A 24278-nucleotide genomic window follows, 5' to 3' on the forward strand; every position below is an offset into this window, starting at 1 on the left:
TCATAACTTGTATTTGTCTATTTGTGTGTGGATTTTCTAGATCCAAATTATGTTGAATTTCAAATTTAAAATGATTAGTGTGTACAATATTTTGTTGGAGGTCAATGATGTGATGGGTAAGATGGATATGAGTGATTATAGATATCCAAATGGGAGATAGTATTAGGGATGGGAACGATCTAATTGTATTTACTGGGATGGAAATGGATTTCAAATTTGTACCCATCAATGATAATGGACTAATGGGACGGAAATGGGTATGAAAATTATAGGTGGACATAGATCATCATCCACACCCAGACCCACCTTATTTATATTCATATATATAATCGGATATGTAAATGGCTTTTAAAATAAAGAGTGAAAGAGGCATTATAAATGCTCAAACCCAACACCATTTGCTTTTTATGACATGTTTCAATTACCATAAATCAAATGAATAAATTGTTGATTTTTAAGTCAAAATCTAGAAGTGCAAGGAAAATATGAGGGGAACTCCATTATTATATAAGCAACATTCTAAAGCTAACTAGTTTTTAGACCTGACATACGCTCCGGATAATGATATTTTTCATTTATTAATATTTTACTTTAAAATATAACATTAAATACGATTTGCTTTTGTGGTTTAAACTTTAATATATGAGCTTGAAGTCATGGGATCAAATCTCACATAATATTTTTCTAATTTTTTATTATACGTGAATTACATGAATTAGAAAAATCCTAATGGCGGGTATCTTTTAATATATTAGTATAGATATATATAATTAGAAAGAAAATTGGTGTCAAACTGTCAGCGCTTTAAAATAGGGAAAGTTTGTATCTCGAAAAAAGTTAAAATTCTAATGTGATACAAATTTGATTTTTTAAAATAGCTACACACCTTATGTAGATGGACAACGAGGAGATCTCGAAATTGCAATATAAGTAGTATTCCATCCGTCCCAGAATATAGTTACATTTCTATTTTTTCATGGAAATTAAGGTAAGTAGCATTTTAGAGGAGTAGTAAATATTTTTTGTTTATTTAAATAAATGTTGTATAAGAAAAGATGATTTTAGGATAGAGAATGAAGACTAATTGGTGAAAGAGCATTAATTATACTCCCTCCGTCCCATAATATAAGTCCTGTTTCCTTATAAGGTGTCCCAAAATATAAGTTTTATTTCTATTTTCAATCAATAATTATACCCAAAATACCCTCATGAAAATAGTTTAATTCCCAAAATATCATCATAATTTCAGCTTCCAATGCACCTTATTAATGACAAAATGGAATCTTTTACCTCATTAAACTCCTCTACACATTAAACCATGCAATATTAAATAACAATTTTTATTTTTTGTTAAAAAGAAAAAAGCAATGTAAGTGTTTCTCAATAAAAATAATTTTTTTTATTCAAATAAAACAAGATTCCATTTAACCTTAATTCCCGCGTAAAAATAAAATTAGGACTTATATTATGGGACGGAGGGAGTAACACTTAAGTTGAATAAACAAAGCAAATAAATAATGGAATACGATTTTTCGAGACAGATTAAAAAAAATAAAACTAAATATAAAAATGAAAATTATATTTTGAAATACCTAAAATGAAAATGAGAATTATATTTTGAAACGAAAGGAGTAGGTAAAGATTTGGCAAAAACCCTTACATAGAAAACGAAAAACACTATTGGTATCGGAGAGACTAGAGAGACTAGTTTTTGAGGAAAAAACTGAAAAGTTTGTAACCCTAATTGTCCAAATTCCAATCCCTAAAATTTGCTGCGATTACAAAAGAAATTTCATCTCTCTCTACATAATTACATACAGATTACAGATTACAGATTACAGATTACAGATCTCATTCTAGTTTATCTTCTCCAGCTCAAAAGTTCGATATCCAGCATCAATTTCAAGTTAATTTCCGAGGAAAGAAATTGAAGGAACTTTCCGACGATTCCATAGTTTTGAAGGTTTGTTTGTGACTAATTTATGGTTTTGCTGGTTGTAGATTAGATTAATTAATACTATTTTGATTCAATTTCTGAGATAGTTTCGGATTGAATTGCTTTGCATCTTGATGATTTATCTAATCGCTATTATACTTGTTTTTATGTCCTTTATAAAGTTGCAAGTAGACCTTGTTTTTTTTTTTTTTAATACTTTGGTGTTTGGAGAGATTGATCGTTGGTCTTAATTTTATCTGTGGTGGCAGTGGATTTTGTTGCGTTAATCGAGCTATGGCGGCTCTAAAAGAACTACTTCCGCCGGCGAAATCTTCAACAACAACGTATTATGATCATACTAGTGATCCCTGGTTCAAGAGCCGGTTTAGTGCTCAAGAGGATGAGAAGGGTTTGGTAATTAAGGCAGTGAATATACCTCCTTATCTTAAACGACAAGGGTTTGTTCCTCGAAAACCTGAGGATTTTGGAGATGGCGGGGCGTTCCCTGAGATTCTTGTGGCTCAATATCCTTTGGGAATGGGTAGGAAAGATTCGAAACCAGGGTCGAAAATATTGCCTGTTTCTGTGGATAGTCAGGGGAATGTGGCTTTTGATGCCATAGTGAAGCAGAATGAAAATGCGTCGAAGATTGTTTATTCTCAACATAGGGACCTTGTGCCTAAAATTTTGAAGGATGAGGAGGAGGAGATGGAGGAGGAATCTGAGGAGCTGCAAAAGGAGATTGAAGAGACCACTGAAGCTACGAAAGCTGCGATGGAGAAGATTGTTAATGTGAGGTTGAGTGCTGCTCAGCCAAAGAATGTGCCGAAACAGTCTTCTGATTCTAAGTTCATCAAGTATAAGCCTTCGCAGCAAGCTGCGGCCTTTAATTCTGGTGCAAAGGAAAGGATTATTAGAATGGTAGAGATGCCGGTGGACCCTCTTGAACCTCCTAAGTTTAAGCATAAGAGGGTTCCCAGGGCTTCGGGCTCTCCACCTGTGCCTATCATGCATTCGCCACCTCGTCCTGTAACTGTGAAAGATCAGCAGGATTGGAAGATTCCACCTTGTATTTCGAACTGGAAGAATCCGAAGGGTTACACCATTCCATTAGACAAGCGGCTTGCAGCTGATGGAAGGGGCCTTCAGGATGTTCAGATTAATGACAATTTTGCGAAGCTGTCTGAGGCTCTGTATGTTGCGGAGCAGAAGGCTAGAGAAGCTGTGGCAATGAGATCGAAGGTCCAAAAGGAGATGGCTATGAAGGAAAAAGAAAAGAAGGAGCAGGAGTTGCGTGCTTTGGCTGCTAAGGCACGGTCTGAGAGGACTGGTATTGCAGCTCCTGTTGCTGCACCTGCTCCATCTGCTAGAAATATGGACATTGATGAACCGAGAGCCGAGTATGCGGGAAGAGGAGATAGAGATATGGTGAGGGAGTCAAAAGAGGAAAGGGAAGAGAGGTTGTCGCGTGAGAAAGTTCGTGAGGAACGACGACGAGAGAGGGAGAGGGAGAGAAGATTGGAGGCAAAGGATGCTGCAATGGGGAAGAAGAGTAAGATTACTAGAGATAGGGATCGTGACATTAGTGAGAAGGTTGCTCTTGGTATGGCTTCTGTTGGGTCTGGAAGAGGTGAAGTCATGTATGATCAGCGATTATTCAACCAAGAAAAAGGGTTGGAATCTGGGTTTGCTACTGATGATCAGTACAATGTATATGACAAAGGCTTGTTCACTGCCCAAGCTACACTTTCTACTCTATACCAGCCCAAGAAAGATATGGATTCTGAAATGTATGGAGGAGCTGATGAACAGCTTGATAAGATCAGAAACACGGAAAGGTTCAAAGCTGACAAAGGATTCACGGGAACTGCAGAGAAGAGTGGTCCAAGAGATAGACCTGTTGAGTTTGAGCAAGTTGCTGAAGAGGCTGATCCATTCGGTTTGGATCAATGGTTGACTGAAGTGAAGAAGGGTAAGAAAGCCATGGACAAAATAGGTGGCGAAGGTACAATGAAAGCAAGTGCCGGGTCTTCACGAGAAGGCTATGATGGTGGCTCTGGAAGGAGCAGGATTGCGTTCGACAAAGGGCGTTAAGTTCTCGTTTACTGTACTGTTATGACCATTTTGTTAGCTGTTTCATGTTTTTGCACTATAGGTAATTTGTTTTGATCGACTGTATCATATGTAACTTGCTGGGAAAAGCCTTGTCTTTTTTTATATGTCCTAATTGGTAACTGTTTAAATATGGTTATCTGGGATATTGATGTAGTAGTTGATAGCCTGGTTTTTATTACCTCCCCCTTGGGCTCGCCTTCGTTTTGGAGTTTCCCGAGTTATAAATGTTGCTGCTTCATATGTCAGTCTGGTAACTAACTTTTGAGTGTTGCTAATGCTTTTGGTTCTGTTCTGTGTTTTGGCTTGTTCCTGGCTTCGTCAAGGAGCTCCGTGCCTCAAAGAAATAAAGTTGGAGTTACATCTAACGACGATGTTTTCAAGTTGGCAGCCAGCTTCTTCCCATTGTAAATGTGGTTTTAGATTTTTGGTTGCTGATCTTTAAACTACCCAGAAGGAGAAAAGGTGCGGCTTCCGGTCTTCCTATGAGTTAGTTTAGAGTCTAGTTTTCTTGAACAGATTAGTGTTTGGTGGTGGGTGGCGGGCATGCGTGTGTGTGTGTTTGGGGAGGGGGGGTTAGACAAATAACAAGAGGTAAGGTATTTGGTGAATTGATTACCTCTTTTGCAAGGTGATTTACGAAGAAAGCTTCGAGGATAATTGGAGTGTTTACAGTCTCTCTATTACTGAGTCGAGGTCAATGCATTTATGCCAAGCTTTGTATTCATTACGAATATGATTTTTCTCTGAAATGGTTCAAACTATTCTTTGGTGTTGAGTTCTGATGGAAGTCTTATTGGATTTAAGAAGCAGCTGAGTGCACAAGAATCAAACCTATTTGTGCGCTTCAAATTTGTGGTGTAGGCGTCGCATTCGTGGATTTGACTGAAATCAGGGAATTAGTGTAGCTGCTGTTTAGAGGTTGATGAAGTTAGATCTAGAGATGAATTACCAGTGTATCGCCACCATTGGAGAAAGAACTGCTTATTAAACATGATCATAGAAGTCATTTTACAAACTTGAATATTATCTCAGTTAATTTCATTACACATCAGCTGAAGTTGGGATATCATGGTGATATTTTTGGTTTACATTCTCATTTCAGTCTTAAAGCGAAAACTTGTGCATTAGTTTCCCTTTATCTCCCCCACCTTATAAAGTTTACCCTATTTATGGCTGGATACTGATTCATGTTGCGAATCATTCGATGTACAAAGGCTTCGAGTCCCAAATACCACAGCACCAAACCCAATTTATCAACATCTGAGCATCACACATTTAGCTGACATACTTGAAAAACTGGTTCAAACACAAAAGGATCAATAGCATACAAAAGGATGTTCAAGAGGTTAATCTTGTATAAATCCTATAATTAAATTGGAGAATTGGAAACAAACAAGAAAACTCCAAAATTTTAATTCTTCGGTCAGCATCAACACTGAAAACTTGTATAAGTATACAGCTTGGGAAGAGGTGATGGAGATCCTCACTATATCATGCTTCTAAATAAGATCCAATTGCTTGTGTAAGAGTACTTTCAATGGTCTCTTGCGCCTTATAAAGAATTCTAAAAAGAACAAGGGCTTGAAGGTCGGTCCTTGGCTCCTTGGTTTTCGAGAATTCGCACTCGGGTCCTATGCCGCTCTCAATTCACACTTCATCTCCATGATTTGTATTACACGAGATGCCAAAACTTGTAATTTCAGCTGTCTTTAATTGAATTTAGACACTCTTGCGCGATCAAGTCTATCTAAGCAAAAATTTGAGAGTCAATTTGCTGAATATATGGGAAGATCTGTCTCAAAGTGGCAGTGTAGTTGGGAGATTTTGCCTGACACGTAGCAATAACAAGAGTTAGGCAAACGTTGCAGCAAGAACATTGATAAAATAAAACCAGGCATAATAAAGCCAGATGATGCAAATTTGAAAGCACAAAAAACCTTGGACTCAAAATCGCCATCACAAGTAAATGTATCTACTTCCAGTAATAGGTTTTCCAATTAGAAGCTCTTAGTCAGATAATCTACAAATTACCTTGTCTTTAGTTTTTATTTTCTTTTCAGTTGGAAGCTGTTAGAGGGGTCGGCGTACTCAATAATGATGGACCCCCACTACCCCATCACAGCTTACACATTATGATAGATAATCCACTTTATGTGAAGCATACAATGCCACCAAAAGCACTAACTTAACAATATAGCACCATACAGCACAAAACACCTATTTTTGACTTGCCCATATAAGTGGACCAGGCACAAGGAGTGCTGATGCAACTGATACTAGGTATTAGTAAAATCATACAGGAAAGGTCTGACCAAGACCATTTGAAATCACATCTAGTATAACACCCAATGCTTTAGCTGATAAGGCTGTCAATACTATAACTGTCACTCCTATCTTCTATTATAGGCAAGAATAAGAACCAAAATCAGGTCTCTTCAGTGTTGAACGAGTGAAACGACCATATAAACAAGGCAAGAATGGAAAACTTAAACATATCTTTTTTATAGAAACAATCCTCTCTAGGTGACTATTACATCACTCTCGTGCTTCAAATTATAGCATCACTCTGCGAATCATGGGATGTAGATTTGACATCTCATCAGCTATACCAAATTGCCGTTTCAAAACTCCCACAGATCTCAGAGACTGATTTTGAGGTACTCAAGAGTGAAGACTGCTAAATAATGAAGCAGCACATCTAAGAGATGGTTCTGATGATACTTTTGGGCCCATGAGAAACACAAAGGCTATTACAATGAATACGGTGGGGTTAGCAGAATAAGAATAGGGGACCAATATACCTGACAGCACAGTCTTTAACTTACGGCCAGGTCTTTAACTAACGGCCAAGACCTTATTGGCCTTCTGATGACAATGATGACAAAGAGAAGGAAAGATTATTCAAAGACCATGCAGTTCTCCAGTGAATGTCTTGCAGGATTAGTTGTATTAGACCTCAACTTCGTTGTGCATGATTACCGGAACTCAAGTCATATTGTATGTCATGGAAAGGGGACTAAAATGTATGGTCTAAGAGAGAGCTGAAAAGCAAGAATTCCATAAGATTGACTACCCAGCTATATGGTTATCTTTCCAGTCTTATCTCGATCCAATATTTCCCCCAGCCATGGGTAAATAAAGCAAAGAAGTCACAAAATGGACAAACTCAAAGTGATGAGTGCTAGAGCTATAAGTCCCAAGTCTTAAATGAACTGAACTGCAAATACAGAAGTTGTCTTTGGTTTTGTGGTACACTACCAGACCCTTGTACAGAAACTTTTGCTTCTACAGGTACTTTGAACAACAAGATCTTTTAAGACACAAGAACAAGAATAGAGTAGAAATCAGAACGCCAGGAAGTAAGAAGATTCAAAATATATTTAAAAGCCATTTAAGCTCCCTAATCTGGAATCAAAGCCTCCAGTCCCTTCCCTTCCCCCTATTCACTGCAATTAAACATCTGTACCTAAAACGAGGGAAGTCCCTTTTGGTTCATATTCTAGGATGCATAACAGTGTAGCCAGACTAAGATTAAGTACTTACACATGGGTTATTCTCGAGATAGATAGTGGTGATCTTCTCCTTCGAACCAGAAACTATGTCAGCCATACCCTCCAGAGACGCAATCTGGTTATCATTAAGCCACAAATCTTCCAACCTGAATATAAAGATCCAGTCAAAGGAGAAATTCACACTGCGGACAGACGGCCCACCACCAATTACATGTAATTTGTAAAGTAACTTTCTTCTAGAAGATAATAATATTAACATACCTTGTCAATTTTTCAATATCCTCTATTGCTGTTAGCTTATTTGATGCAATATCTAACACACGAAGGTTTGCCAAAGTTGATAACCCTTCCATCTTTGAAATACCATTATGGCTCAGGTATAATTCTTCAAGGGCTTCACATTCCTACAATTATAGTGTCGGAACAGAGAAATTGTATAAGTCTCAAATAGGGACAAAATTTAGTCTTCCATAAGAAAAAGGACATAAAATTATACCTCCAATCCTTTCATAGATGTCAAGCGATTGCTCTGCAAACTAAGTTTTTTAATGCATTTTAATCCACATAAGTTTACAGCTTTAATCCGATTCCGACCGAGCCACAACTCTTGCAAGTTAATCAAAGTTTCTAGGTTCTCCATTACCTGAAAATGGCAGTTATAGTATTGATAGCCTTATTAGCGAAAACATTTGGCACTTCATCAGTATTTTCAAAACTCAATCCTAAATTCCTCATATTAACCAGAGGATGCAATTTGTGATTCACATTTCTTAGTATTATGCAAACAGTCTAGGTTTCTCCACAATCATATAGCTGTTAAAATGCTAAGAACACAAACCCGCAATTTATTAGAACCAAGTTCGAGAATTAGCAGCTTGTGAAAATGCTCTATCTCCTCTATCTTAGTCACTTCATTTTTGGACACATAAAGCTCTTTGAGAGTATTGGAGACCTTTGACAGCCCACTTAAGGAAGATATCTCATTGAAAGATACATCAAACACCACAAGATCCTTGTATATGCTGACATCTGGTATCTTCATAAGCTTATTGTCTCTGAGTACCAATTCCTGCATACAAGAATAATAGAGAAGGCTAAATTACTGTTGCAAATCTGAAGCAAGTTTATCAGAATAACTTTTACTATCATCTGGAGAGCTTGACAAAATAGTACTCCCTCTGTTTTTTTTTATCTTTCTCACTTTCCATTTACACATCTTCCAATGCATATTTTTGAACTTAAATCTTTCATCATATATTAGTAAAAATTATAACGATTGAATATTAATAATGTAATAATTGAGACGAATCAAACAAGATCCCACATGACTATATTTTTTCTTATAAATTGAAAAAAATTGAGAAGATTCTCTCTAAGTATGAATAGTGCCAAGATTCTAAGTGAGAACGATAAAAAAAAACAGAGGGAGTAGTTGATAATATAGCTGTACTTAGCATTGCTGCTCAAGCAATACTTAAGATGATGTTTGTGCTTTTACTTAAACATCTCAACCCTTTGCCCCTTTAGTTCTCAGCTTCTCCTCCAAAAATAATATAATACAACAAAAAAGTGCACCACCGTAGCTTTTGACACAGTGGTGGACCACCACTGTGTCAAAAGCAATTAACAGGAGCACGTCGCGCATCTTTTCCCCCTTGGAGTTATCATCCGTCGTATTCAACTCTTCTCAGGTGTAATGATGTGAGTTTCCTAAATTATGAAGAATCCCAAGGCTGACATAGACATATCAGCAAGATCAATAAAAAGAGATTCACAATGCAAGGATTTATCTGGAAGCTTTCTGATTTTCTTGTGTCCTTTCATGATGGTTTTGTTGTTCTTTCTTGGTTTTATATTTAGTTTACGTGGACGGAAGGTACGGAATGGTAAACCGCTAGGAAAACATGCTAAGATTAGTATATACGATATGTTAAATCATGATAAAAATTGAAATCAGTATGTTACGATATGTGAGATCCATGTCTCACTCGCTCGACTCATGTTTAATGCTCTGCATTCCTCTCCATATTTGTCTCTAATTCTCTTGTCCTCACAGTAATCAACGAAAATAAAACACAATTATTGAAAACCCAGGAATTCTTCTACTGCAGCTGTTAAAGACACAACTCCTCGGATTGGCTCCAGGAGGTCATCTATTTAAGCCATCCAGAAAATAAACGTCCTAAATTTTTGATAAAACAGCACACATGGACATATGAATACTACAAAAGTCGAAGCGTTGCAACTAAAAAAAAACAGAGGACTAATCAAACATTCTAGCTAATATAATCCAATAACACTAGATATTGAAAAAAAATCAGGCAACAGGAACATATTAGAGTAACAAAAGACAGGCAAAAACTTGGATATTCTAGCTATTACAATCCAATGACACCAGATACTGATAATTTGGCAAATTGTTAATATACGGCAAAATTGTAAATTAACATACATACACTTGATTAAAAATCCAAACAAATTATGATTAAAGCACATTATCAACAAGATTCTAAGAAAGTTCAAACATTCAAAAAAGAAAACTACAGAAAAAAAAAAGCAGATACATACACTTAATCAAAAATCCAAACACATTATGATTAAAACACATTATCAACAAAATTTTAAGAAAGTTCAAATATTCAAAATAGAGAACTACAGAAAAAAAAGCACATAATATTCAAAAGCACAGGATATAATACAAAAGCACATAATACACTTGATCAAAGTCCAAACAAATTACGATCAAAACACATGATCAACAAAATTCTAAGAAAGTTCAGAACATTCAAAAAAGAAAGTCACAGGACATACATACACTTGATAAAAAATTCAAGCAAATTACGATCAAAGCACATGATCAACAAAATTCTAAGAAAGTTCAAATATTCAAAAGCACATAATACACTTGATCAAAGTCCAAACAAATTACGATCAAAACACATGATCAACAAAATTCTAAGAAAGTTCAGAACATTCAAAAAAGAAAGTCACAGGACATACATACACTTGATAAAAAATTCAAGCAAATTACGATCAAAGCACATGATCAACAAAATTCTAAGAAAGTTCAAACATTCAAAAATCAAAACTAGAGAAAAAAAAACACATACATACACTTGATCAAACAAATTACGATAAAATATACATGATAACAAAATTCTAAGAAAGTTCAAACATTCAAAAATTAAAAATAGAGAAAAAAAACACATACACTTGATCAAACAAATTACGATAAAATACACATGATAACAAAATTCTAAGTTCAAACATTCAAAAAAAGAAAACTACAGAAAAAATAGAGCGAAAAATAGAAATATACCTCGAGAGAAGAAATGGCATGAGAATGAGAGAGAGATTGAATGCCGGCATCATCGAAGAGGTTTTGACGAAGAGAGAGTTTTTTAAGGTGAGAGAGAAGGCAAATTCGAGGATCTAATTGAGAGAGACGATTCGCAGTTAAATCTAACTCGGTCAAACTCGGAGGTAACTCGACTGAGTCGAGGTCGTGGAGCTGGTAACTCGTTAGGTCGAGAGAGGTGAGAGTTTCTGAGTCGTCGTCTTCTTCGTTTGTTGCGAGATGAAGATCGTCGGAATGTTCGAGAGGTTGTTGTTCCGCCATGGGAGAAAGCTTGGAGGAGAGAGAAAGGGTGATGAATGTGGAGAATCGTTTGTTTATTTACGAAAATGGAGCTTGTAAAATTAGGGGAAAGGTGGAAAAGATGATGAAGAAGCATATGCTTAAATGCTTGTGCATTTTCTTTCCCTCCCCATTTCTTGGGGAGAGTTCGAGTTTTGGATATGAAAAAATCTTAACTGAGAGAGATGTTTGCCTTTTGAGATAACTATGCTAACTCACACCGAAGATTAATTCACTCGCCGAAAACGGTGAGAAACTTCTCATATTGACCAAATAAAAAGTATACCAAATGAATGATATCTACCAATCTACACTGAGTTACTGAATTATGAGTTGGGATTATATTTAACTCGACCAGTCGGTTGAACTCTTAAAATCGACTTAATTGAAAATATATGTGAAAAAAATAAAATTATGGTCATTGTGGTGTGTATTTTAGTATTTTATACAGTTGTTATATGCAGTGATTTAGACAATTTGAATTGGAAACCTATTTCTCCTCTGACTCCTCTATTAAACTCTAATGCTTCATATCATTCTTCCAAATAATTAGATTAATAGAAAGCAATTTCAAAGGTTTAAGATGGTGAAAAACGTCAATTGTGACTAGAAGGTAATTCTATGTGACAGATATCCACCTGGTTTGTTAAACATCGCCCCAAAATTACTTAACATCGCCCCAAAATTACTTAACATCGCTATGTGACAGACTCAAAATACTGGTGCAGTGAGCACACAGACGGTGGCTGGTGGGTGGTTGTGGCAATGGGGTGGTGGTGGTGGAGTGAGGTGGGTGGTGGTGGGTGGTAGTGGGTGGTGGTGGAGTGAGGTGGGTGGTTTAGGGAAAAAGAAGGAAAATATTAGAGATGTAATTTCAATTGTTTTTTGGGCAATTTTAAATACTTTTGGGGCGATGAATAGAAATTCAGCCTAGTAATTACAATCAAATTTCATATACCAATTTGTCCAATAATTATTGGGTGAAATTATAAAACCCCTTTGCAATTTGACTTATATCAATTTTGCACGTTGTTAACATCCACATTTTTGGTCGTATATTGAACAAATATTGATCCTATACTTTTAAAGTCTCCATTTTGAAACCACAATACTGTTCTAAAAAAAATCACCAATTCACCTCATCAAAGCCCCTTCTAATCTAAGTAATACTCCTTCGTTCCGTAGTATAAATTCCCTTCCTTTTTAAAGTCTCCTAACATATTAGTCTTAATTCCATTTTCAATCAATAATACCCTCATGAAAATAATTTAATTCCCAAAAGTCCTTCTAATTTTAGCTTTCAATGCACCATTATTAACGATAAAATCGAATCTTTTACCCTATTGAAACTCACACATTAAACCATGCAACATTAATATTTAATTTTTATTTTTTGTTTCTCAATAAAAATGAATTTTTTTATTCAAATAAAACAAGATTCTACTTTACCTTAATTCCCATAAAAAAAAACAAAATCAGAACTTATATTATGAGACGCGGGGAGTAGATGGTGATATTTCATTTCTATATACATATTTGGGTAACTGATATGAACTCGACAGTATTGGAAGGTTTGGTAAGTTAACTAGACTGCCAGAAATATTTCTAATTTGTCCAAAAGAAATGATCTCCTTTCACAATTTGATCCCTTCTTCAAAAATTGGACCCAGAAATAAAGCAAAGTAGCTGGACTTTCATATGCTGCTAATGTTTGGGCTAACAAATGCAAGGGAAAATATGCTTCACTCGTTCGTTGCGTTTCGGCGACGAAAGACAATAAGCAAAGCTTTGCTTCCCTTCACCAAAACAACTTCTACAAAATAAACATATGGATACAGGATAAAGAACTATACTAGCAGAAAAGTAGACTGAGCACAATTGTTCTAATTTCATGACCCTGATCGAATCTGCATATCAATATTGATTCAAATGATTTCACCTCATCCTTACTTGGGAGGCCAAGGGGGGTGATCGACTGATCGATATAGGTAAACAAGGAAAATGAACCTTTGTCAATCATCATTGGTTGCTTGAGATACTGCACAGGACAGCCCTCACATTGTGCTTCGAGTCGCATGGAAGACCAAACACAAGTATGGCAATGACAAGCTTCCTCGATATTTTCCACATGAACCTACGAAGAAAAGACAGGTTAAAGTTCGACAATGGAGACTCCTGTTTTATTTGCAGGGTGAAAGGTCGTACAAACCAGTGCATATTAGCATCACCCTGATTGTTTCTAGTTGACGGCTATGTTACTCGGACAATGGAGGATCCTGTTTTATTTGCAGGGTGAAAGCTCCTAAAAACCAGTGCATATTAGCATCACCCTGATTGTTTCTAGTTGACGGCTATGTTACTCGGACAATGACTCCCGTTTTATCTGCATAATTACATCAAAGGAGACTAAACTGGTACTTTTTGACTCGTCTAATCTGAACAAGCAGATGCTCAAAAGTAACCCTAGTGTCCTGGAGAAAAATTGGTCTACAACTTCTACCTAGTCTCCCTGCCCCTTTCCACATCCCGATAAAGAAACAAAAAGAACAAACAAGAAATGGGGGAAAATGGAAGATATAATCATTTTATTTGTAGAGGATGAATATACTAACCTTGATAAACCTAGAGGCTGGAAAGATGAAACATCTCGAAAGATTTTACACTGAACGGGATCCTGTTCACCAGCTACAGATCTCTGTTAGCAGGTATGATCTTCAACAGCTTTGTAAGATCATACGAGTTGAAGTCCTTTCCATAACTTAAGCTCAGGTCCAAAGGTGTCCTTCCATCCTAGAAAGCAGTGAAGTCAGATCAATTGGGCATCAAAATAAATTCCTAAAGATTCAGAAAAGTAGATTTATAACCCCGTTACGTAACCATGGTCGAGTTAGCTTTTCACGCCTGTGTATATGCATTGATCAGCAAATTCTTTCAATCAGGTAGAATCCAAATGAACAGAAAAAGTTGCAAGAATCATATATAGAACATTTGACAATACATTCCATATCTAGCTAAAAGCTAATCCTTGTTTACCATCCATACTTTTATCAAGCTAAAGTCATTTTCCCTTAGTATATTCCTCAATATAGCTGATTTGTACCTATCCTCTCCCACCGAAGAAATGTTGGTAAGAGTTTCCATGATATTGAGCACATATATGCATAACCTACCTGTATTTCAAGAACTAAATAGAAATCATTCTCTTCTTTACTTGGTAGAGGACTAGAGGCCCACATCCCATGGAATATAGGGACACAGTGTGTGAGAAAAAGGGAATTAGTAGGAGGGGTTCATATCACGTGGCTTGGATGGGGTAAATTTTCCATTTCAAGTAACAGGAAAAATATTGTCACATCCCAAATCAAATTTAGGAAACTTTTACGAAAAGAGGGAGTAGTAATGTACTGGAATCTTCAGAGACGATCCATATTGATCAAACAATAGTCCAAAAGCTTAAGTTCGACTCGAATTGCTCAAAAGTCAAAACTTTACCATGCTAAGGTTGCATAGGGAAACCTTCCCATAACTGACCCGACCTCATGCCAAAGTTCTGATTAGAAATATGGCCCAGGAGCATATTGATAACCTAGAGGCTGTTTGCACTACTCTTTTCAGGAATTGATCTTATTTTTGTTAAAGATATACAATTTTCATCAAGCTGTTTTCACCACTCTCTTCAGAAATTGATCTTAATTTCTTCTTGTTAAGAAATATATAGATTAATATCTTGACATCCCAGCATGCTAAGCAATATTCTATGATCTAGTCATCTAGTACCCTAATATAATCAACTCGAAGAATACATTAGAAAATATAGGGAAAAACATTCTCAAAGATACGATTATACTTTATAGCTACCAAATTATTTCCATCAATTTCTAAGTCTCCACTTGAACCCTTTCCTATCCTCACATCATGCGACGTCAAGAAAGTAACAAGAGATGGAGAGAATCATAAATGGAACAAGCTTTAGGTCCATGAACAAAGGTCAAATGACCTTACGTGTATATGAGATTTATTTGAACCCATCTCTACAGTATATATAACTCCGAAACCTGTTATATAATCAAGCTATCGCAAAGTTATGACAGATATAAAAATTAAATATACTTTCATTACAGTAAGATAAAACAGAACTCTTTCTGCGAGTTAATCTTTCCCAAATTTCATGATTATCTCCTCAAGCTCTTCTAACAGGTATTGACAATGAAATGCAGTTGGATACATTTTGAAAAAATGTTGATAGCATTGAAGGTTTTATAAAGAATAAAGAAGCAATCACATAGAAAAATGGGAAGTTCAGACCAAGGTGGAAGTACCTCAAGGTATGAAAATTTTCCAATAATGTGAGCAAGTCTCACATGTTAAGAAGCCAGAAGGAACATGGTTAAAGTTTTACCTTGTTTTTTCTCATTGCATCGGCACCATTAAGTAACAAGACTTTTGTGATGTCTCTGTTTCTGCTTTGCATGGCAACATGTAAGGGGGTCCATCCTTCCTGTTAATAGGAACCAAAAATTTGAACATAGCTAAGAAGTGGACAAATCGAAGGACAAAATACAAATTCATACTTACATTATCTGAAGCATTCACATCTATATTGTACTTGATTAGTAACTTCACAGTCTGTATGGCACCAACTTGAACTGCATAATGAAGTGGGGTGACACCATCCTATGGCAATAATAATAGCATAAAGGTCTTCATTCAAGTAAAAAAGTCTAGAGACAGTTATAAAGGAGCAGGTTTACCTTATCCTTAATGTGAGGATTGGCACCTTTTCTTAAAAGATGACTAATAACAGCTTCCTTCTTACCGATAATGCTGACATGAAGAGCGGTAAGACCATCCTGCTCAGAAAAAGCTGTGACCGGTTATACCATGAAAGAGCTCCTCTAGATGGAGAAGTGAATTATATCGGATTAGGCTGACCTTATCTGCAAAATCAATGTTGACACCGTTTTCAAGTAGCTGGTCAAGAAAATGAATTTGCCCTGACAACGCAAAGGTGTGAATAGGACTCCATTTAGCCTACGTGATGATTAAAAAGGAAAAGATTAGGAAGCATAAAGATCCATCAAAATACCAATTGCTCTTACAAACTGATGCTCAAGAGACATCAAGAGATTCTGATACACATCAATAAGGCATGGGAAGAACTTTGAATGTTTCCAATTACTTACTGTTGATACTTTCTCAAGATTTGGAGCTGCATTCTGTTGCAAAATCAACCATTCTTCTGGTTCTAAAAGATGCTCAATCTCTAGAGAGTAGCCATTATCGAAGTTCAATATACAAGTAAAATGCCAGGTGATATTATAACATGAAAAATACTCATATAAATCAACTATTAACATTACAAGTCTCAAAACCTCTACAGCAGAGACTTAAAGATGCAAAATTTTGAAATAACGACACATTTCAAAGATGCAATTTTATACATAGAATCATAGACACCAAAGGTTATAAGCAGATATCTTCAAATGTAACAGAAGGTTTGAACACCATTGCACCATGTGACACATATTGGTCCACTCACAAACATCGTTTACTTGGTTTGAAACCCATCTATATAACATAATATAAGACAATTGTAGGATTCTGCAAGATCAGTCCTGAGATCAAAGACAGAATTTGACACAATCCAGATTTTGCAGCTCCATTAGTCTACCAACCAGGGATCTTGCTCATCAAGCCATCCAGTAGGGTAGAGTTCACGAAAACCTTAGTTATGTGAGCTGGAATACTAAAAATTCAAATATAAATAATTCAGTCCTCGCCCTTCTCTGTGCAATCATTTAACAGGCCTTACGAGTTAAAAGACCTCAACAGTTCAGCACATAAGACCAACAATGATCCGGTACGGAAGATCCAAATATAGGCAGTCTTCGACTGATAAGTGCAGATAGGGAGACACATGCTAATATTACCAGATTAACAAATCACATAAGCTATTCGATCAATAGTTAAGCTCTATGCCTTAAAATCCAAGCATGATAGATCTCGTTGAATGTGTCAAATCTTGCTTCTGCAATCAGCCATACTTGAATAATTTAACAACAACATCAGCATTATGTTTGGTAAATCCAATTTATTTTCCATGTAGCCTGTCTTTCATGCAATACTTGCAAATTGTATTATTGGTCGTATGCTCCATCTCATTGTAATAATCTAATATGCCCCAACTTCCTCATGCTTCACTACTCAATAGAACATACCTTATACCTAGACCATATTATTGGTATTATTGGTAGTATGCTCCATCTCATTGTAATAATCTAATATGCCCACAAATTCCTCATGCTTCACTGCTCAATAGAACATACCTAGACCATATTTACATTTCTATTTATTCCAGGTTAGCAACATGTCAAAGCATCAGCCCTTAAAGACACTTCATACACAACAATTTCATGAGGTACTAGCCCTAATATGGTGGGGAAAACAAGCGAACACCTTATTTCATCAAATTTGCAATTTGTTTTAGAGATGAGTGCTGGAGAAACCATAAAATTCTAACTTACATTAAACTCTTTCTTCCATCTCTCTAATTCTCTTTATATCATCCTATACTCTCAGTAGCATACTCAAACTGACTTAGGACACAATACACTTCATCAAGATAATAATAAGCAAAAGTAGTTATGATTTAGAACCTTTTGCAAGTTCATCCTCATAACTAATTGCTGTATGTTCTGTGTCAAGTGTGGCAACTGAAGAGTCTTTCTCTTCTTCCCAGTCACTCTCGAAATCCAGATCATTTTCTTCTGCTTCCTGCTCTTCACCATCATAATCACTTTCACTTCCATCATCAGGATCTTCCCATACCCCAATATTTGAATATACAGGAGTCTGCCTTGAGTTAACCAAACTAACTCTTCCTCTTGAGTACTTTCCAGTTGCATAACGACGAGAGATTCCCTCTCTACGAAGATTAAAGGGTTTGAAATAACATGTCGTGCAGCAAGAAGTACATCCTGAAGTTCTAGAAGGAACAGCAGGCAATAACGAAAGTTCTTTTAGAGCCACAGTTGTTGTAGCCCAAGACGCCATGCACTCAGCTTCAGTTTGTTCTCGATATTCAACAACTTGGTGCTAGATACTACAAAACAGACATGGGTATACACAGCTCAGCATTGTGTTTTGCTGAAGAAGCAGACCACACTAAAACGTCATCACGAAAAGCTCAGCTGAGGGAGGAAAGAATATAATGGTAATGCCTATGCTAATGTGAATGAACATAAGGGACATGAGAGTGGAGAGTAATGAATTACTAATAATTTATCTAATCATTTCAATTAATCACTATTTTCAAGAACACATTACAAGGACTCAATTCCTAACCCCAAGCAATTTCAAAGTCCATAAGCATTCAAAAATCAATCCAACAACTAAACCAATCAAGTGGATAAGTCGCTTTTTTATTCCCGAAGGTAACAATTACTTCTTTCGTAACAAAATAAATGTTACACTTTCTAAATATGGTTGTAACAAAATTTATGTTACACTTCCTTTTTAGGCAATAATCTCTCCCCATCTCTCCTATCACATGAGTCCCCTTTTTTCTTTTTCTCTATCTCTATCCTCTTCAAAAAATTGCCTAGAAAATTATGTTTTTTAAAGTATAACATCTATTTTGTTACGGAGAAAGTAAAGGGATTACAAACAGCAATACTAGGATGTGAATAGTGCAAAACTACAATGTGTCTACATTAATAAAATGGAGAGAGTATCCGAAAATCCCATTATGTTAAGAGCACATTCATCAACCATCATACACCCGAATATACACCCAAGACGACTTTTTGCTCATTTGGAGCTCTCCCTTCTGTGTATATTTTGATCATTTGGAGGATTTCAAATGACCAATGTGCGAAAAGAAAGTACTATGCTCATGGTACACCCGGGTTTATGATAAAAGTTGTATCATCCTAATCACATTAGCAGGTTTACACCAAACTCCAAATAAGTTATTGATTCAACTCAGGGTCTTCTCACCCTATCATATTTTCATCCCTCACACTAACAAAACTCATTTTTTGGAGTTACCCTTTTAAATTAGAGACCTTTAATACCATAAATATTAGCTGAATTCATGCCTTAAACAAAATTTGATTTTCTTTCAAGCTTACCCATGTCAAAAAAATCAACATAAAAAGATAATAGATTTTTGCTTGTATATTAAAACTACTCCTAAACAAAGTAAACAAACCTTCAAAGTTTTGGACGTTGATGATAAAGTCTGATTTTTTTGCCGCAAATCTATTCTCTCACTCTTCTTTTTATCTGTTCGTCAGATTGGGGAAGGTAATTTGATGATGGAATGGATAATTCTAGAGTGAGGAAGAGAAGAGAGTTGTAAAGTGTAATTGAGGGTGAGGGCTAGGGGTATTGTTTTCTTTATTTTTTCATCATTCTTCTCTCTTGTTCGATTTTTTCTTTTCAATTTACTTATATTTGTTTGTTATGAACTTACACATTATAATATAATCTGGTTCAAATTTTGTTTATGCTTATTTTTAGAATAATATAGTTAAATGTAAGTTTAAAAGGTGTTATCGATATAGATGTTAATTAGGCGGGAGGGTACGAGAATCATGTGGGAGTCCAATGGTTGGAGCTCTCACCTCTTAACTTCATGGTCGGGATCGATTCTCATCAACCCTATTTTTGGAGCGTTTGTGTGTTTGCTTCTAGGTATAAATCTCAAGTTTTTAATCTCTAGAAGTTTCTTTATGGGTTGAGATCCCCTTCTTAGTACGAAGGATGATTCCTCCACACCTGCCCCGTCTAAAAACTTATACCTATTTCCGTCCCACCACCTACTACGGTGAAATTCCAAATCCATTCACGCCCCAACGAGTAAGTATTTGATTTTATCCCCGCCAACCACCAGCATGGGTACCTGCGCCTGCTTCATACCTCATCACCAACACCAAATCCCCAACTATCCTCCCAAACTTCAATATTGTGTCTCTACTTGACCTGCCACACTAACATTTCTAGTTGTCAGACTAATCAATCATCCACAGACTAAATAACATTATTAAAGTTGTGCCTAATACATTGTAAAATTTTACATTGGTATGTAACGAGGAGACTTAAGGAAAAACTTAAGTGTATCATATCTAAGATGTGGTCATGCAAGTCTTTGAAAATGTCCAAAGTGAAGTATTTTCCAAAACTTAAGGTGTTTTAGGTGTTAAGGTTTCTGATGCCATTAAACCATTAACAATACTCCATGTTTAGATTCTAAATATTTAGTTTTCTTACACACTATAACTTATCTAGATTCAAAATATTGCATTCTATTATACAATACAACTTATTTAGACGTATCCGAACTTTAACCTTGAAGAGAACGTTTTCTTAGAGTATTTACAATGGATGCACTAGCTTCTGTTGGTATTTGTATATTTTCATTCTCCCTCCTTTCCTCCTCCTTACACCTCACATCATCCAACTAACTCTCCACGAACTCATTTTTTTCTCACAATGAGTGGACTAATCTTACTTGGTTTTTCTGTTGCTCTCTCCTTCCACGTGGCTCATCTTCATTCGCTTATCAATTGCAATATTAAATGGGCCAACTTTTGTTCGTTGCATTTCACCCAAAGTCCCAGATGCAGGCCCTCTTCATCCTATTTCTTTTCTCCTCTTTTCCGTATGCAGCGTTTGAACAAAAGCTTTTTTTGACACAAGACGCAATATTACTCATAGATGGCATACCATCCGCGGCTCGATTAGTGTGACAGTCAGGACCGACCAACTCTAAAACCAACTTATTTCAAAGACAAAGCAGTAAAACTAACTTTTTTTTTAAAGAAGTCCCAAAGGACACTATATTTCATTAATTAAAGTCATACGACATCTACAATGGACAATTAACGATATTGAAAATAGATTGAACAAAGACTTTTTTTAAGTAAAACTAACTCTTAACCCTCCTAGACCAACTAAAACCCACCCATAAGCTGATAAGCCATAGCACATGCTGATAAAAACTTACATGATCTACAATGTTAAAGTATTCAAACTTGAAATCATCGAAGCAAATAGCAAGAGATCAGATTCAGAGCAAGTTTAGTTTACCACATCCAAAATCCACCATTTTTCTTCACAATCTAAATCATACACTCATATCAACAACTTCTGAATCAATCAACCAATCTTCTACCAATCAAATTACATTAAAACAAACCCAGAAAAACCCAACAGAAAAAGTTCAAAACTTGCTATCAAATAGCACAAATTTACTTCAACTTCGTCAAATACATGCTCATATTATAAGAACCCATTACTTAGAATTAAATAACGGTCCATTTTATTGGAACAACATTATAAGATTATACACTAGATTAAATTTCCCATGTTATGCTTTCAAAGTTTATATGTCTATGTCTAGAACAGGGGTCCCACCTGACCGTTATACTCTTCCCATCACCATTAAAGCCGTTGGACAAACTTACTCTTTGAAAACAAGTCAGCAACTTCATGGGGTTGCATTTGTTCATGGGATTGAGAATGATGAGTTTGTTGAAAGTGGGTTGATTAATATGTATGTGAAAAGTAGGGATTTTAGAGATGCATATAAGGTGTTTGATGAAAGTCCTGAGAGAAAGTTGGGGTCTTGGAATGCTGTTATAGCTGGGTTTTCTCAATGTGGGTGTTGTAAGGATAGTTTAGATGTGTTTTTGAGGATGAGGAGAAGTGGGGTTGAGCCGGATGGTGTAACTATGGTTAGTGTTGTTTCGGCGTGTGGAGGGTTAGGGGATTTGAAGCTAGCTCTTCAATTGCATAAATGTGTTTTTCAAGTGAAATGGAAGGGGAAAGAGGATGTTTTGATGATGAATTCAGTGATTGATATGTATGGGAAATGTGGGAGGATGGAGTTGGCTTATAGGGTGTTCTTGGAGATGGAACGACGGAATGTGTCATCATGGACATCTATGATAGTTGGTTATGCAACACATGGTCATGCAAGTGAAGCTATGAGGTTTTTTCATGCTATGATAGAAGCTGGTGTGATGCCTAATCATGTCACTTTTGTTGGAGTGTTGAGTGCATGTGTGCATGGTGGGATGGTCGATGAGGGGAAGCGTTGGTTTCAAATGATGAAGAATGTTTATGGTATTGAGCCTCACATTCAACATTATGGATGCATGGCCGACTTACTTGGTCGAGCAGGATTGCTGGAGGAGGCGAGAACTATGGTTAAAGCGATGCCCATGAGGCCGAATGTGGTGATTTGGGGGTGTTTGTTGGCAGCAAGTGAGAGATATAATGATGTGAAAATGGGACAATGGGTAGCTAAGCATTTTCTCGAGCTAGAGCCATGGAATGATGGGGTTTATGTTGTTTTATCAAACATTTATGCTAATAGAGATATGTGGGAGGAAGTGGAAAAGATGAGGGTAATAATGAAACAGAGAAGATTGGCTAAGCTTCAAGGTTATAGTTCAATTACAACTAGTATCAATTGAAAGCCAATTATTCACCACTTACACATGCTTGGATGAGCTGGTAAGGAAGTTCCAGCTTAACCACAAATATCGGGTTCAAGCCTTGCGACTTGCGAGTGCAACGACAATGGGAGGGAGAGCTTTCTCTACATTTGCGATCAAACCTGACACAATACTAGATTAGTCGAAATCTATAGGCTGCCGATACTGGGTAGTTTACCTTCTTAATAGAAAGCTAATTGCTGTTTTACTTATTGCTCATTCTGGAACCATTGTTCATTATGATCTTTGGTTGCCAGACATTTTAGATGATGTTCAAATGACAGAAATGTATCCTTTATCCATTTGCTGTTTGCAAAGCTGGATTTTTTTCAGTTATCCGGGAAAATTGGGAGCAAATCTGGTTCCTGCTTGGCTTATTGTAAAATGTAAGATCATTGTCAACTGTCAAGAGATGTTTCCCCCCTTTGATATCATTTTACAGGTGATTTCCTTCTTTAATGGTAACTTCTTGTTATTACTCAAACTTCTTAATTGCTCATAGTGAAACCTTTTTCCCAAGAAAGAAAGAAAGTAGAATTAGGAGAAGCATGCAGAAATGAATTTTTCCATGCCATAATACAATACCCTTATAATTCCAAGGCATAGCCTCTGAAACAACTAATAAAAGCGAAACTAAAACAACAATCACAATAGCAATAAACAGAAACTCCATTATTGATCATCTAATAAGCTAGAGCAAATCTTGACTCAGGCAGTCGACCTCACTTTAGTAGAATCAAGGCTCTCATATGATGTTGTTGTTGTTAATCCACTAGTTCAAAACACCGAGTTCCAGAGCTTCCTTCATCCGTTTGGCCATAATGTTTAGTCCATTACCAATAAATGCCTGTAAAGTCTCAGGTTTCCACCCTTCCACTGGCTCAACCTCATATTCCCATTCAATAGCACACCCATCAACTCTCGGCAAAACTCTCACCTTTGACACATACGAGTTGAACCCGACATTCCCATCAATGATTGAGTAGCTTAAGGCCATGTTATCTGGCTCAATGGACAGCAATTTTTGCTTAGTCCAGTTGACATGATTCACATCAGAATGCTCTATGTGGGTCTTAAACCCGGCACAGTATCGAACACATCCAGGCTGACCTTCAACACCCTCCACCCTGATGCATGTACTAAGAGTTGGGAACCACTTGTTCAGGTTGCAGAAGTCTGCTAAGAAAGGCCAGACTTCTTCAGCCTTTGCACCACCTAGCTCTACACATTCCTTTCCTTTCCATTTGGGTTGAGTATTAGCATCTTCCATACTTTATAACTTCCTTAATTCCCTCTTTTAATCACAAGAAGAAAAGGCTTGATATTCAACATATATAAGCTAAATCCAGAAGAGTTTATAATACTTAGATCCTGAGCTCAGTAATTCAAGGCATTTTCGACGAATTTTTCGTTGAAAAGTAGTACTGGTGTGATGTTGATACCTGATTGGAAAACGTTGGTGGTGCACATTATAGGACATTGTAATGTGCAATACGGCATGGATGTGTACCATAAATCAAAGAAGTTCCCCACTGTCTACTTGGAGACAAATGTGTCATCTCACTAGAAAGAGA

General features: G+C 36.4%; 5 protein-coding genes across 5 annotated transcripts; 2 read left to right on the plus strand and 3 right to left on the minus strand.

Annotated features, from left to right (window-relative positions):
- Positions 1–1668: 1668 nt before the first annotated feature.
- Positions 1669–4268, plus strand: LOC104902274 (SNW/SKI-interacting protein A). The gene is made up of 2 exons (XM_010689993.4): positions 1669–1963; positions 2206–4268. Exon 2 carries the CDS (start codon positions 2231–2233, stop codon positions 4028–4030), a length of 1800 nt encoding a protein of 599 aa, XP_010688295.2. The 5' UTR covers positions 1669–1963; positions 2206–2230; the 3' UTR covers positions 4031–4268.
- Positions 4269–5331: 1063 nt separating this feature from the next.
- On the minus strand, positions 5332–11362 carry LOC104902275 (protein phosphatase 1 regulatory inhibitor subunit PPP1R7 homolog). Its single transcript, XM_010689994.4, has 6 exons — positions 10883–11362; positions 8402–8632; positions 8060–8206; positions 7825–7967; positions 7595–7709; positions 5332–5879 (listed from the first exon to the last, which is right to left on the minus strand). The coding sequence occupies exons 1-6, from the start codon at positions 11180–11182 to the stop codon at positions 5799–5801; spliced, it is 1017 nt and encodes a 338-aa protein (XP_010688296.2). The 5' UTR covers positions 11183–11362; the 3' UTR covers positions 5332–5798.
- A 1511-nt stretch (positions 11363–12873) lies between these two features.
- On the minus strand, positions 12874–19618 carry LOC104902276 (ankyrin repeat domain-containing protein EMB506, chloroplastic). Its single transcript, XM_010689995.4, has 9 exons — positions 19413–19618; positions 17857–18302; positions 16384–16463; positions 16133–16231; positions 15952–16050; positions 15776–15874; positions 15600–15698; positions 13813–13990; positions 12874–13334 (listed from the first exon to the last, which is right to left on the minus strand). The coding sequence occupies exons 2-8, from the start codon at positions 18251–18253 to the stop codon at positions 13886–13888; spliced, it is 978 nt and encodes a 325-aa protein (XP_010688297.2). The 5' UTR covers positions 18254–18302; positions 19413–19618; the 3' UTR covers positions 12874–13334; positions 13813–13885.
- A 1557-nt stretch (positions 19619–21175) lies between these two features.
- LOC104902277 (pentatricopeptide repeat-containing protein At1g77170, mitochondrial) lies at positions 21176–23163 on the plus strand. The gene has a single exon (XM_048634973.1). It carries the CDS (start codon positions 21220–21222, stop codon positions 22681–22683), a length of 1464 nt encoding a protein of 487 aa, XP_048490930.1. The 5' UTR covers positions 21176–21219; the 3' UTR covers positions 22684–23163.
- Positions 23164–23241: 78 nt separating this feature from the next.
- Positions 23242–24151, minus strand: LOC104902278 (lachrymatory-factor synthase). Its single transcript, XM_057391243.1, has one exon. It carries the CDS (start codon positions 23972–23974, stop codon positions 23477–23479), a length of 498 nt encoding a protein of 165 aa, XP_057247226.1. The 5' UTR covers positions 23975–24151; the 3' UTR covers positions 23242–23476.
- Positions 24152–24278: the final 127 nt, after the last annotated feature.

Source organism: Beta vulgaris, chromosome 8, assembly GCF_026745355.1.
Source record: "Beta vulgaris subsp. vulgaris cultivar EL10 chromosome 8, EL10.2, whole genome shotgun sequence".
In the NCBI taxonomy this organism is placed as follows: Eukaryota; Viridiplantae; Streptophyta; class Magnoliopsida; order Caryophyllales; family Amaranthaceae; genus Beta; species Beta vulgaris.